We start from the raw sequence: 15918 nt of genomic DNA, 5'->3' as shown, positions 1-15918 counted from the left end.
ATCAAAATATATTTTATATTTGAAATTATTCAAAGTAGCCACACTTTGCCTTGATGACAGCTTTGCACACTCTTGGAATTCTCTCAAACTATCTTCATGAGGTAGTAACATGGAATGTATTTCAATTAACAGGTGTGTGAATTTCTTTCCTTAATGCATTTGAGCCAATCAGTTGTGTTTTGACAAGGTAGGGGTGGTATACAGAAGATATCCCTATTTGGTAAAAGACCAAGTCCATATTATGGCAAGAACAGCTCAAATAAGCAAAGAGAAATGACAGTCCATCATTACTTTAAGACATGAACATTTCAAGAACTTCAAGTGCAGTCGCAAAAACCTTCAAGCGTTATGATGAAACTGGTTCTCATGAGGACTACCACAGGAAAAGTTACCTCTGCTGCAGAGGATAAGTTCATTAGAGTTACCAGCCTCAGAAATTGCAGCTCAAATAAATGCATCACAGAGTTCAAGTAACAGACACATCTCAACATCAACTGTTCAGAGGAGGCTGCTTGAATCAGGCCTTCATGGTCGAATTGCTGCAAAGAAACCACTACTAACCAGTACTCCCTGTAGGCTGACTCATCGTCACCGGTGATCAGGCCTACCATCAGGCCTAGTGTCGTCAGCAAACTTGACGATGGTGATGGAGTCATGCGTGGCCACGCAGTCATGGATGAACAGGGAGTACAAGGAGGGGACTGTGGGGCCCTTGTGTTGAGGGTCATCGTGGCAGAGGTGATGTTGCCTACCCTCACTACCTGGGGTTGGCCTATCAGGAAGTCCACGATCCAGTTGCAGAGGGAGGTGTTCAGACACAGAGTCCTAAGCTTGGTGACGAGTTTGGAGGGGACAATGGTGTTGAACGCTGAGCTGTAGTCATTGAACAGCATTCTCACATAGGTGTTCCTCTTATCTAGGAGGGTGAGGGCAGTGTGGAGAACAATTGAGATTGCGTCATCTATGGATCTGTTAGGGCAGTAGGCAAATTGTGGTGGGTGTAGGGGGGCTGGGATGGCGGAGTTAATGTGCGCCATAACCAGCCTCTCAAAGCACTTCATGATTACAGAAGTGAGGGCTACAGGGCGGTAGTCATTGTGGCATGAAGCCTTGGAGTTATTGGGGACAGGAATGATGGTAGTCATTTTAAAACGTGGAAATTACAGACTGGGACAAGGAGATTTTATCATTTACCGTGAGTATGCCTGCTAGCTGTTTTGCGCGTGCTCTGTGAACGTGCACTGGACGCCATAACCAGCCTCTCAAAGCACTTCATGATTACAGAAGTGAGGGCTACAAGGCGGTAGTCATTGTGGCATGAAGCCTTGGAGATATTGGGGACAGGAATGATGGTAGTCATTTTAAAACGTGGAAATTACAGACTGGGACAAGGAGATTTGATCAATTACCGTGAGTATGCCTGCTAGCTGTTTTGCGCGTGCTCTGTGAACGTGCCCTGGACGTTACACGGAATCATGAAAATATAATGATTTTTCTAATTATATAGTTAGAATATAATGGTGGGCATGACATGGCAATGAATTAAAATACCATTGAGGAGTTATTATGACAGGGTAGGAACCAAAGTGTTGATAAGTGTTATTCATGCTTTGTGTATTCCTATTTTATGTAGAAGTTACTGTTGCACAAACAACATGCTGATTTAGGTCTACACCATCACTGGTATTACCAGGCTGTATAGCTAGTTACGTTTGCTCTGACTCAGTACATTTATTAGGTTTAGCATTTGTCACGATTTATGTCCAACTTACTAAGAAAAAACAAACTAGCGGTTTACAGATGTAAGAAACACAGAATTACAGTGTAATTAAAGAACGCTAGTTGATTTATATTAAGAAGCAGTGAAAACAGCATCGTTGTCATCAAGATTGTTGCTTGTGTTGCATTGACCTTGAGGACTGAATGCTGAAAGTGGTCAAGCAATAACAAATGCACTCCTTGAGTGACAGGGGGCTGGGCTATGTCTGTGTGGAAAGCGTTATGGAGAGAGAGAGAGATGACTCAAGTAGCAGAGTAAACAATAAAAATGGACGGTACACACGGCATATCACATTTAACAAACCAAACATTCAAATACAGTTATAGAAGGTAAAGTAAAAACCCAAACCAGTCTGTGTCTCAATACCGGTATATCATCAAATACAGTATACTGCCCAGCCCTAATACATAATAGGGAGGAGCCATAGCTATAAAGGTATCTGTGAGATTCAGTTATGTTAAAGATAACCCTGTGCTAAACTAGAGCCATATAGCCGAAAATACCTTTTGGACATTAGATCGGCGCTCACTCACCAGAAATAAGAACAGAAACTTTGTTTTGAACTTCCCGAGGCAGCTTTATTCATCCCGGGTGTTCCACCAAAACACCGACGCCGGAGAAGAGGAAGAAGAAATTGGGTCCAAGTCAGACTCAGGTGGCGTGCATACCATGTAACATACTCTATTTTACGGAATCATGGCCCTCTCCGGATATATTGTCTTCATCCATTCAGCCAGCGGGGTTCCCCGTCTTTCAAGCAGACAGGGAGAAAGAAGTCTCTGGGAAAATGAAAGGCAGAGGGTTTTGTTTCATGATTATATATACATACACTACCATTCAAAAGTTTTGGGTCACTTAGAAATGTCCTTGTTTTTGAAAATAATAAAATAAATGTGTCCATTAAAATAACATCAAATTGATCAGAAATATAGTGTAGACATTGTTAATGTTGTAAATGACTATTGTAGCTGGGAACAGACACATTATTTTATGGAATATCTACATAGGCGTACAGAGGCCCATTATCAGCAACCATCACTCCTGTGTTCCAATGGCACATTGTGTTAGCTAAGCCAAGTTTATCATTTTAAAAGGCTAATCATTTGATCATTAGAAACCACTTTTACAATTATGTTAGCACAGCTGAAAACTGTTGTCTGATTAAATAAGCAATAAAACGGGCCTTTAGACTAGTTGAGTATCTGGAGCATCAGCATTTGTGGGTTTGATTACAGGCTCAAAATGGCCAGAAACAAAGAACTTTCCTCAACTTGTTAGTCTACCCTTGTTCTGAGAAATGAAGGCTATTCCATGCGAGACATTGCCAAGAAACTGAAGATCTCGTACAACGCTGTGTCCTACTCCCTTCACAGAACAGAGAAAACTCTCTAACCAGAATAGAAAGGAGTGGGAGGCCCCGGTGCACAACTGAGCAAGAGAACAAGTACATTAGAGTGTCTCGTTTGAGAAACAGATGCCTCACAAGTCCTCAACTGGCAGCTTCATTAAATAGTACCCGCAAAACACCCGTATCAACGTCATCAATGAAGCATCCGGGATGCTAGAAAGGGTGCTACGTGGAACCAAAGGGGTTCTACCTGGAACCAAAAAAGGTTTTTGAAAGAGTTCTCCTATGGGGGCAGCTGAAGAACTGTTTTAGGTTCTAGATAGCACCTTTTTTTCTAAGAGTGTAGCAGAATCACACGCATATACAATGCACATGGCTCCACAATTTAGATACACCATACAGTAGCATATTATAATTCTAATAAAAACACAATTATAAAAACTTGTTTCATTCTCACATAATAAGATACCATACATGCATAGAGAGTTAGCTATAGGAACAGAGGTATTCAGTTCAATGTCTATCTACCTGCATCCATGCCTGTTGGACAGTAAACAGTCCCCCCAGGATTTCACTATTCTGAATAGCAACATTTTTAGCAAAATTAACAAACTCACACATAATGTGAGGGAATGCACATTTTAACCGCGCTTTAACCACAAAAATGGTTCAATCATGCAACATGTCAACAAACCTTTTTCCTCGTCAGTGAATTATCGCGACAAATTGGACAATATCATTGCAAATTGCCATGCAAAATTTAATTATGCTGCAGCAAAATCAATCATGGCCTGAAACTATCATAAAAAAATGTTGCAAAATCCTGAAGGGACTGAGTAAAGCAATAGCGCTTTGTGAGAGCACAATGCATAGTTATTTTTACATAAAATAACAGAATAGCGATTGTTGAAATACTAACATGCTAGCTAGGATACAAAGCTAGCATAATGGTCCGTGCTATCTGGGATCCTTGGGACGTAGGGGTTAAGGTTAGGGTTTAGGGTAGGGACATCCCGGATAGCACTGACCCTAGCACAATGCAAAAAAACGACACTGAGAACTAGTAGCTCGTGCTCAACATTACAGTGAACATTTCACTGAGGTTGTACAGATAACATTCTAAAACTACCAGAACTCCGACTCAATTAATAAAGTTTGAAACAGAGAACATACTTTACAACTATGGTGATATTTTAAACACTTCTAAAATAATTAGCGGAGCAGAACAACATATAGAGGACTGAGAAGAATGGAGAAGAAAACAGAACACGTAGCACCAACGGGCTCATAGTCTTGATCGTCATATTTTCTTGTACCAGCTCTGCTAAACTCAGATGACACGACAGATTTATATTTATTTGAGAAATAAAATAAGACCAATAATAACCAAAAATGATGATAAAATAATAGTGATAAAATAAAAAAGTGGTAAAATAATAAACCAACAACACCAGTAGAATATTAATTTAGAAATAGAATAACCTCTAAAGTGACCAGTCCACTCTAAGATCACACTGTATCAAGATAGAATACAAGCATAAAAATTGTTCATAACCTAGGGGAACAAAATTACCTTCTCACACTCAACAGCAGAGAAGCACATTTTGGATCTGAATTTGTATTTAAAATATTTTTTGTATTGACACCTGCTGGGACACACTGTACTGTATATTCAACACATTTAACACCAGAAAAAGTAAGACATTGCTGAAAAGGAAACAAGTGGAATCAACCTCACCAGTAATGACACAGTTTTTAGAAAGTGCCAGTTAAGGTGCCAGTTTTTCAACAAATGAATTAAATATGAAAAGCTGAAATGTCTTGAGTCAATACGTATTCAACCCCTTTGTTATGGTAAGCCAAAATAAGTTTGGGACTAAACATTTGCTTAAGAAGTCACATGATAATTTGCATGGACTCCCTCGATTTGCAATAATAGTGTTTAATATGTTTTTTTAATGACAACCTCACCTCTGTACCCCACATATACAAATATCTGTAAGGTCCCTCAGTCGAGCAGTGAATTTCAAACATAGATTCAACCATAAAGACCAGGGATGTTTTCCAATGCCTCACAAAGAAGGGCACCTATTGATAGATGGATGTAAAAACATGGTGAAGTTATTAATTACACTGTGGATGGTGTATCAATCCACCCAGTCACTACAAAGATACAGTTGTCCTTCCTAACTCAGTTGCCGGAGAGGAAGGAAACCGCTCAGGGATTTCACTATGAGGCAAATGGTGACTTTAAAATGGTTCATGTCTGTGATAGGGAAAATTGAGGATGTATCAACAACATTGTAATTACTCCACAATACTAACCTAAATAACAGAGTGAAAAGAATGAAACCTGTACATAATAACAAATATTCCAAAACATACATCTTGTTTGCAATAAGTCACTAAAGTAAAACTGCAAAATAAGGTGGTAAAGAAATTAACCGCATGTCCTCAATACAAAGGGTTATGTTTGGGGCAAATCCAAGAGAACACATCACTCTTCATATACCACTCTTCATATTTTCAAGTATGGTGGTGGCTGCATTATGTTATAGGTTTGCTTGTCATTGGCAAGAAAGTTGTTTTAGGATAAAAATGTACCGAATAGAGCTAAGCACAGGCAAAATCCTAGAGGAAAACCTGGTTCAGTCTGCTTTCCAACAGACACTGGGAAACAAATACACCTTTCAGCAGGGCAATAACCTAAAACACAAGACCAAATATACACTGGAGTTGCTTACCAAGATGACATTGTATGTTATTGAGTGGTCTAGTTACAGTTTTGACTTAAATCGTCTTGAAAATCTATGGCAAGACTTGAAAATATCAAGATGTCGCCGGAGGAGATGGCCGCCGTTTTACGGTCTCCTAACCAATTGTGATATTCGGTGGGGGTTTTTCACGATATTTGTAAATTATTTTGTACATAATGTTTCTGCAACCGTATCTTACGGCAGAAAAGAGCTTCTGGATATCAGGACAGCGATCACTCACCTCGGATTAGACAACAATTTTTTCAACAACAACAAAAACAAGCAGGGGACACACGATATTCTCCAAACACCCCACAGGGCAGACATCCCAATTATAAGCAGAAGGAAGTGACGCAGAGGATGAAGAGCCGGATGCCTCGTCCGGACCCGCGGAAGGCGAGTGGGAAAGCTGCCGTTACGTCAATACGTTAAACTAGACGAGGTACGATCACGAATATCCTACCAACGGGACATCAAAAACTGTAATATCCTATGTTTCATGGAATCGTGGCTGAATGACGACATGGATATTCAGCTAGCTGCACGCTGCACCGGCAGGACAGAACAGCACACCCCGTCCGGTAAGACAAGGGGGGTCGGTCTGTGCATATTTGTAAACAACAGCTGGTGCACGAAATCTAAGGAAGTCTCTAGATTTTGCTCCTCTGAAGTAGAATATATTGTGATAAATTACAGGCCACACTACTTGCCTAGAGAGTTCTCAGCTATACTTTTCATGGCTGTTTATTTACCAACACAAACAGATGCTGGCACTATGACCACACTCAGTCAGCTGTATAAGGAAATAAGCAAACAGGAAACCACTCACCCAGAGGTGGCGAGCAAAGTGGCCAGAGACCTTAATGCAGGGAAACTTAAATCAGTTCTACCAAATCTCTATCAACATGTTAAATGTGTAACCAGAGGGAAAAAAATTCTAGATCACCTGTACTCCACACACAGAGACATGTTCAAAGCTCTCCCTCGCCCTCCATTTGGTAAATCCGACCACAACTCTGTCCTCCTGATTCCTGCTTACAAGCAAAAATTAAAGCAGGAAACACCAGTGACTCGGTTTATTTAAAAAATGGTCAGATGAAGCAGATGCTGAACTACAGGACTGTTTTGCTATCACAGACTGGAACATGTTCTGGAATTCTTCCAATGACATTGAGGAATAGACCACATCAATCACTGGCTTTATCAATAAGTGCATTGAGGATTTCGTTCCCACAGTGACTATACGTACATACCCCAACCAGAAGCCATGGATTACAGGCAACATTCGCACTGAGCTAAAGGGTAGAGCTGCTGCTTTCAAGGTGCAGGACTCTAACCCGGAAGCTTACAAGAAATCACGCTATGCCCTGCGACGAACCATCAAACAGGCAAAGCATCGATACAGGACTAAGATTGAATCATACTACACCCGCTCTGACACTCGTTGGATGTGGCAGGGCTTGCAAACTATTACAGACTACAAAGGGAAGCACAGCCGCGAGCTGCCCAGTGACACAAGCCTACCAGATGAGCTAAACCACTTCTATGCTCGCTTACGAGGCAAGCAACACTGAGGCATGCATGAGCAGTTCTGAACGACTGTGATCACGCTCTCCGTAGCCGATGTGAGTAAGACCTTTAAACAGGTCAACATACACAAGGCTGTGGGGGCCAGACGGATTACCAGGACGTGTGCTCCGGGCATGTGCTGACCAACTGGCAGGTGTCTTCACTGACATTTTCATCATGTCCCTGACTGAGTCTGTAATAACAACATGCTTCAAGCAGACCACCATAGTCCCTGTGCCCAAGAAAGCAAAGGCAACATGCCTTAATGATTACAGACCCGTAGCACTCACGTCCGTAGCCATGAAGTGCTTTGAAAGGCTGGTAATGGCTCACATCAACACCATTATCCCAGAAACCCTAGACCCACTCCAATTTGCATACCGCCCAAACAGATCCACAGATGATGCAATCTCTATTGCTCTCCACACTGCCCTTTCCCACCTGGACAAAAGGAACACCTATGTGAGAATGCTATTCATTGACTACAGCTCAGCGTTCAAAACCATAGTACCCTCAAAGCTCATCACTAAGCTAAGGAACCTGGGACTAAACACCCCCCTCTGCAACTGGATCCTGGACTTCCTGACGGGCCGCCCCCAGGTGGTGAGGGTAGGTAGCAACACATCTGCCACGCTGATCCTCAACACTGGAGCTCCCCAGGGGTGCGTGCTTAGTCCCCTCCTGTACTCCCTGTTCACCCACGACTGCATGGCCAGGCACGACTCCAACACCATCATTAAGTTTGCAGACGACACAACAGTGTTCGGCCTGATCACCGACAACGACGAGACAGCCTGTAGGGAGGAGGTCAGAGACCTGGCCGGGTGGTGCCAGAAAAACAACCTATCCCTCAATGTAACCAAGACTGAGGAGATGATTGTGGACTACAGGAAAAGGAGCACCGAGCACGTCCCCATTCTCATCGACAGGGCTGTAGTGGAGCAGGTTGAGAGCTTCAAATTCTTTGGTGTCCACATCAACAAGACAGTCGTGAAGAGGGCACGACAAAGCCTATTCCCCCTCAGGAAACTAAAAAGATTTGGCATGGGTCCTGAGATCCTCAAAAGGTTCTACAGCTGCACCATCGAGAGCATCCTGACCGGTTGCATCACTGCCTGGTACAGCAATTGCTCGGTCTCCGACCGCAAGGCCCTTCAGAGGGTAGTGCATACGGCCCAGTACATCACTGGGGCAAAGCTGCCTGCCATTAAGGACCTCTACACCAGGCGATGTCAGAGGAAGGCCCTAAAAATTGTCAAAGGCCCCAGCCACCCCAGTCATAGACTGTTTTCTCTACTACCGCATGGCAAGCGGTACCGGAGTGCCAAGTCTAGGACAAAAAGGCTTCTCAACAGTTTTTACACCCAAGCCATAAGACTCCTGAACAGGTAACCAAATGGTTACTCTGACTATTTGCACTGTGTGTGTCCCCCAACCCAACACCTCTTTTACGCTGCTGATACTCTCTGTTTATCTTATATGCATAGTCACTTTAACTATACATTAATGTACATACTACCTCAATTGGCCCGACCAACCAGTGCTCCCGCACATTGGCTACCCGGGCTATCTGCATTGTGTCCCACCACCCGCCAACCCCTCTTTTTATGCTACTGCTACTCTCTGTTCATCATATATGCATAGCCACTTTAACTATACCTACATGTACATACTACCTCAATAAGCCTGACTAACCGGTGTCTGTATATAGCCTTGCTACTCTTATTTTCAAATGTCTTTTTACTGTTGTTTTATTTCTTTACTTACCTAAACACACACACATACCTTTTTCGCACTATTCGTTAGAGCCTGTAAATAAGCATTTCACTGTAAGGTCTACCTACACATGTATTCAGCGCACGTGACAAATAATCTTTGATTTGATTTGAAATGGCTGTCTAGTAATGATCAACAACCAACTTGACAGAATAATGTTCAAATATTGTACAACCCAGATGTGCAAAGCTCTTAGAGACTTACCCAGAAAGACTCACAGCTGTAATCACTGCCAAAGGTGATTTGAGCATGTATTGACTCAGGAGTGTGAATACTCATGGAAATGAGATATTTCTGTATTTCATTTTCAATACATTTCAAAACATTTCTTAAAACATGTTTTTACCTTGTCATTATGTGGTATTGTGTCTAGATGTCTGAGATAAAATAAAATCTATTTAATCAATTTTGAACTCAGGCTGTAACAACAAAATGTGGAATAAGTCAAGGGGTATGAATACTTTCTGAAAGCACTGTAGATCCAATTCCCACAGCCTGGAATTAGACCTCCTCATCCTCCACTGACTGTCCTGACCTCAACTTCATGATCACCTGCCAGAAATAGAGAAAGAAAGGAGTAAACGAGAGAGAAGGGTCATGAGTGGGGCTTGTACTCCGTACATTTGTTTTGACAGAGAATTCCTCATTGTCAGATTAAAACTGATGTGTGTGTGTGCATGCGTGATGGTGTAGTGGACATGAGTCGGCCATGGTTGCTCATGGTCACAAAATCCGTGTCGGCCCTTGGGCCAAGAGGGAATTTCCTCTTGGTCTAATGGTCGACGTTGGCTTCCCCCTCGTTAGACTCAGGATCATATCCCATGTGTTACAATGGCATGCCTCAGGTTCCTCAGTTTGCCAATATATTGCTCTGTATGTTAGTCGTCTTGGGCCATTAGTCAATTTATATCCCAGACATCACGTCCTCAAGAAGAGGAGTTTTATCTACATTCTGCAAAAAAGGCCGGGTAGTGTGAAGAAAATTAACCTTACCTCTTTGAGCTGGGCTATCTCTTTACTCTCCAGGTTTCTTTGTGCAATGTTGGTTATGGTCTTCACTCGAGTGGCATAACTAGAGGATAAATAATATGAAACGGAGAGATGGTATGTGTTACAGAGATGGTGTGTGTTAAATTATGCTACGATTTACATACGTGTTACAGAGATGGTGTGTGTTAAAATATGGTACGATTTACATACGTGTTACAGAGATGGTACGTTACACACAAACAAGAACAACCCAAGCAAGGGCAACTGAAATGGCACAAGGGTGCATCTTGGGGGCTTAGTACTACAGTTTTAACCATTTCCTGGAGCTCCAGCCTGGTAAGGATGTAGGGATGTGATTTCAGCATTTCTTTTTACTATAGGCATGGGTCAATTGGACATGAGTTTCTCTTCTTATAGCAGAGTTTGTTAGAAGTGTTTGTCGGTGGGGGGGCCGGGTGTTTAGGTGTTTGAGTTGTGTGTTTTATGGGGTACGTTTGATGGGAAAACTCTCTCACATAAGAGAGGTGAGCGTCTCATCCAGGTTGCAGTCAGAAGGCGAGACGTTAACGACCATGAGCGTCTTGGCATTGCCGCCCAGCGAGTCCTGCATGATCTGGGTGAGCTTGCTGTTCCTGTAGGGGATATGTGGCAAGTCCGAGGACAGGGCAGAGATCACATCTCCCAGAGCACTCAGAGACTTGTTAATGGAGTTAGCCTCCTATAGAAAGACGAAGGGTTAGAGAAAGAGACAGGAGAGCCTTGGTTATTGTCCCGTTGACAATTTTGATTCTTATTATTTTCATATTGTAAATATCCAAAGTAAGCTTTGGCAATATGTACATTGTTACGTCATGCCAGTAAAGCAAATTGAATTGACAGAGAGAGAGAACGAGAGGGAGGATTATTCAACAATGATATCCATGGGAAAAAATGCTAACTGTTAGTTGTAAAACAGCCCGCCCACATAAATGACTGTAATATATAAAGCTTTATGCCTGAATTCTAACAGGGTAACCTAATAACCTTGAGCTGGTCGTCTTTTGCCCCAGTCTTGGCTGCTCTCTCGCTCCCTGCCAGATCCACCAGACTCAACTTCCCAAAGCTCACACTCCCATTGGTCAGATTCCTGCTCTCCACCATGATCCCAATGATCAGGTGGGAACGAGAGCTCTCCAAGTTCATCTCTGCATCAACCACACAGAGGAAAAGTAGTAAGCCTTTTTAAATCAACACCTAAAATTGTTTTCAATGTCTGTATATAGATTTATTTCCGGTTTACTTTATTCCTATTTTCTGATTGTATCATATTTTGTCAGAGAAACAGCATTATGACATGAGGTAGAATTGTGAAGTATGGTATCATGGTTGTCACGTTAACCCCTGAAGTAAATGAAAGAGCCAGTGATTCAGTTAAGACCTCAATATCTCCTCTTTACATGTGCCTTGCTTAGCAGCTCTCTCTCTCTGAGCCCAGTTCTGTAATGATGTACCTACCATCCACTCAATCTGACTGTGACTAAACCAATAAATCAAAACCATTTAACAGGGTGCTTTTGAAATGGGGAGCGGGCGTTTGGGCATACTGGTGGCTGCGTTATGGCGGTTGGCGCAAGCCTGCTGAAACATGGCGAAGAGCTCCCCGGCGCTGGAGGCCTCCTTTGTCTCTGCTCCCTGGGCAAACACAAGCCCCTTTCTGTTCCTTTTAATCTCCACCCGCCTGCTCTGGGCCTCGGCCCCGCTCACAAAGAGGTCCTGGAGCCGGTCATTATACAGTTCCAACATATAGACCGAGACCTAGAAAGAGAGTAACACAGAGAAGAGATGAGAGGAAAGGAGAGATGAGAGGAGCAAAAAGGACAGGATGGAGGGGAGGAGAGTCATTTTATGTTTACTGTGAAGTATATTTGCTTCTTGTTGCTGATACAGTGAGGGAAAAAAGTATTTGATCCACTGCTGATTTTGTACGTTTGCCCACGGACAAAGAAATGATCAGTCTATAATTTATTTTTTTATTTATTTGAACAGTGAGAGACAGAATAACAACAACAACAGAAAAATGCTTGTCAAAAATGTTATAAATTGATTTGCATTTTAATGAGGGAAATAAGTATTTGACCCCCCTCTCAATCAGAAAGATTTCTGGATCCCAGTTGTCTTTTATACAGGTAATGAGCTGAGATTAGGGGCACACTCTTAAAGGTAGTGCTCCTAATCTCAGTTTGTTACCTGTATAAAAGACACCTGTCCATCAATCAGATTGCACACTCCAATCCACCATGGCCAAGACCAAAGAGCTCTCCAAGGATGTCAGGTACAAGATTGTAGACCTACACAAGGCTGGAATGGGCTACAAGACCATCGCCAAGCAGCTTGGTGAGAAGGTGACAACAGTTGGTGCGATTATTCGCAAATGGAAGAAACACAAAAGAACTGTCAATCTCCCTCAGCCTGGGGCTCCATGCAAGATCTCACCTCTTGGAGTTGCAATGATCATGAGAACGGTGAGGAATCAGCCCAGAAATACACGGGAGGATCTTGTCAATGATCTCAAGGCAGCTGGGATCATAGTCACCAAGAGAACAATTGGTAACACACTACGCCGTGAAGGACTGAAATCCTGCAGTGCCCGTAAGGTCCCCCTGCTCAAGAAAGCACATATACATGCCCGTCTGAAGTTTGCCAATGAACATCTGAATGATTCAGGACAACTGGGTGAAAGTGTTGTCGTCAGATGAGACCAAAATGGAGCTCTTTGGCATCAACTCAACTCGCTGTGTTTGGAGGAGGAGGAATGCTGCCTATGACCCCAAGAAAACCATCCCCACCGTCAAACATGGAGGTGGAAACATTATGCTTTGGGGGTGTTTTTCTGTTAAGGGGACAGGACAACTTCACCGCATCAAAGGGACGATGGACAGGGCCATGTACCGTCAGATCTTGGGTGAGAACCTCATTCCCTCAGCCAGTGCATTGAAAATGGGTAATGGATGGGTATTCCAGCATGACAATGATCCAAAACACATGGCCAAGGCAACAAAGTCTGGCTCAAGAAGAAGCACATTAAGGTCCTGGAGTGGCCTAGGCAGTCTCCAGACCTTAATCCCATAGAAAATCTGTGGAGGGAGCTGAAGGTTCGAGTTGCCAAACGTCAGCCTCGAAACCTTAATGACTTGGAGAAGATCTGCAAAGAGGAGTGGGACAAAATCCCTCCTGAGATGTGTGCAAACCTGGTGGCCAACTACAAGAAACGTCTGACCTCTGTGATTGCCAACATGGGTTTTGCCACCAAGTACTAAGTCATGTTTTGCAGAGGGGTCAAATACTTATTTCCCTCATTAAAATGCACATCAATTTATAACATTTTTGACATGCGTTTTTCAGGATTTTTGTTGTTGTTATTCTGTCTCTCATTGTTCAAATAAACCTACCATTAAAATTATAGACTGATCATTTCTTTGTCAGTGGGCAAATGTACAAAAATCAGCAGGGGATCAAATACTTTCCCCCCTCACTGTATACAATAGGAAATTGTTTCTCATCGCTCAGAAAGTCTTTGCATCCCTCACCTTGAAGTCAAACTTGGTGGCATTCTCCTGGAGGATGTCAAATACGGCATTGAACGCTCTAGGCATGATGCCTGGGCTTCTCTGGTCTCTGTCACCCACCATGGTGAAGGTCTTTCCGGAGCCTGTCTGACCGTACGCGAAGATACACACGTTGAAGCCGTCGATGGCTGACTGGATCAGCCTGGAAAAGAGACTGGTTCAAACAGGGATTCTGAAAGACACTGTGAGGTCAGAAATGTTTTTACAGGAACCTGAGGCATGTCATTGTAACACATGGTATATGATCCTGGGTCTAACGAGGGTGAAACCAACGTCTTGACCATTTAAAATATTTTTTATTTTTTATTTTATGTATTTTTTATTACAAATTACACAAGGGGAAGGGGTAACATTAAAGAATTAGAACATGAAGGACAAACAATACAGCATCAAGACACTAAAGAGCAAAAAGGAAAAGACAAAAGAAAACAGCAAACAACAATGCAAACATTTTTTAAAATACATTTAAAACAAAGGACATCAAGGACAACTGAAATCATAACAGCAATGCCAACTGTATATGTTTGTGTGCATGTCTGGCACTATTACATGTATGTGTGTGTTCTTGTATGTGTTTATTGGAATGAGAGTGTGTGTATATGCATGTGTCCAAACACCTGCACGGCATCAACCTCAGGCAAACTGGTGTTAGTTGTAAAAACACTGCCAGTTAGTGTCATTCAAATGTACTTTTATTATGTTTTATTTTGACTTTTTTCATTTTATCTTTTGACCATCATTCTCTCTCTCACACAGCAACTCCACACCCGCTTGTCTCCAATTCCACATACCAACCCTCAGCTTCCCTCAGCCCATCCCATCTATCTCCGCTGGCCACCCACTTCCTGTTTCTATGCAATGCATATCTTTCACTATGCTATGATGTTTAACATACAATTTGAATCTATCTAATCGAATAGAATCTACAGATTGCGTGTTGAAGATAAATACTTTTATACTATATTAGTAATTGACTGACCCGGTCTCTCCAGATCTCCTAACAGTACTATTTCGAGGGTCAATTTTAGATCAATGCTATGCATTTTCAGCCATTCCTGAACCTGAGACCAGAAACAGGCTACCTGAGGGCAATACCAAAATAAATGGTCTATTGATTCTGTATCCTCACAACAAAATCTGCAGAGCTTAGATGATTTTATACCCCAAATATTCAACATTTTGTTGGTGGCAAGAATTATATATAATAATTTTAGCTGAAAAGCACGAAGTCTTGAATCTTGGGTTGTTTTATATATCAACTCATACACCCTGTACCATGCAATCGGTAAATCAAAAATCTCTTCCCAACTATTTTGCAATCTGTATGGCACAGTTGTCAACATCCTGGTCCTCAAATGAAACTGGTAAACTTTCCTATTTATGCTATGTTTATTCCTCCGCCAGTTTTGATCCTTTATATTGGGCAGACAGACCAGTTCCCTGCCTCCTCCCACTGCCACCTGCCTCCTCCAGTTTTGATCCTTTATATTAGGCAGACAGACCAGTTCCCTGCCTCCTCCCACTGCCACCCGCCTCCTCCATTTTTGGGGCAATGCTGTAATCAATTCGTTGTACTCTTGGATTGAGCAGACCTTCCCGTACAAGTTATGTCCTTCAACTCCATGAAGGACATAACTCTACCATTACAATTTACAAAATAATTTAAGAACAAAATACCCTTTTCAAAAATCTTTCCCATAAATACAGGTATTTTATCAACCAGCACATTTGAGCTCAGCCATAATATGTGTTCTATATTTTCAGGGGGATGAATTTGAAATTGTAGCCAGCTCTGCAATGCTTGCTTGAAAAAGACAGATACTTTTTCAAAGTATCATTTTCAATTAATCGAAAATGAGAAATGGCAATCTGCACAAAGGCAAAAAGGCCAGAGAGAGTGCCAGAGATAATTACAGACACCTGTAAGTACTCAAAAGGGCTACTAGATCATTTATGATCGATTTACCCCCTATTGAACTGTACATATTAATATCTTGAAACTGTAATTGTCTAAGACGTGCAAGAAAAATGAATAAATAATTGTTCGCAAAAATTCTGGTAGTTTACTGGTAAACTTTGAAAGTTTCCAGTAAT

The 15918-nt window shown here is 42.1% G+C and overlaps 1 protein-coding gene and 1 pseudogene across 1 annotated transcript in view; one reads left to right on the top strand and one right to left on the bottom strand.

Moving 5' to 3' along the window:
- LOC115140658 (cytochrome P450 1A1-like) overlaps window positions 1-950 on the top strand; it is a 30352-nt pseudogene extending 29402 nt beyond the window's left edge.
- An 878-nt stretch (window positions 951-1828) lies between these two features.
- si:dkey-96l17.6 (uncharacterized) overlaps window positions 1829-15918 on the bottom strand; it is a 37039-nt gene continuing 22949 nt past the window's right edge. The window contains exons 13-19 of the mRNA XM_029677607.2: window positions 13786-13966; window positions 11803-12013; window positions 11243-11403; window positions 10735-10937; window positions 10223-10301; window positions 9691-9781; window positions 1829-2559 (exon numbers count right to left, since the gene is read on the bottom strand). Coding sequence (XP_029533467.2) covers window positions 9731-9781; window positions 10223-10301; window positions 10735-10937; window positions 11243-11403; window positions 11803-12013; window positions 13786-13966 — 886 coding nt within the window. The 3' untranslated portion in view covers window positions 1829-2559; window positions 9691-9730. The remainder of the gene's footprint in view (window positions 2560-9690; window positions 9782-10222; window positions 10302-10734; window positions 10938-11242; window positions 11404-11802; window positions 12014-13785; window positions 13967-15918) is intronic.

Source organism: Oncorhynchus nerka, linkage group LG13, assembly GCF_034236695.1.
Source record: "Oncorhynchus nerka isolate Pitt River linkage group LG13, Oner_Uvic_2.0, whole genome shotgun sequence".
In the NCBI taxonomy this organism is placed as follows: Eukaryota; Metazoa; Chordata; class Actinopteri; order Salmoniformes; family Salmonidae; genus Oncorhynchus; species Oncorhynchus nerka.
The sequence above is the reverse complement of the archived record's forward strand: the minus strand, read 5'-3'. Positions and strand labels throughout refer to the sequence as shown.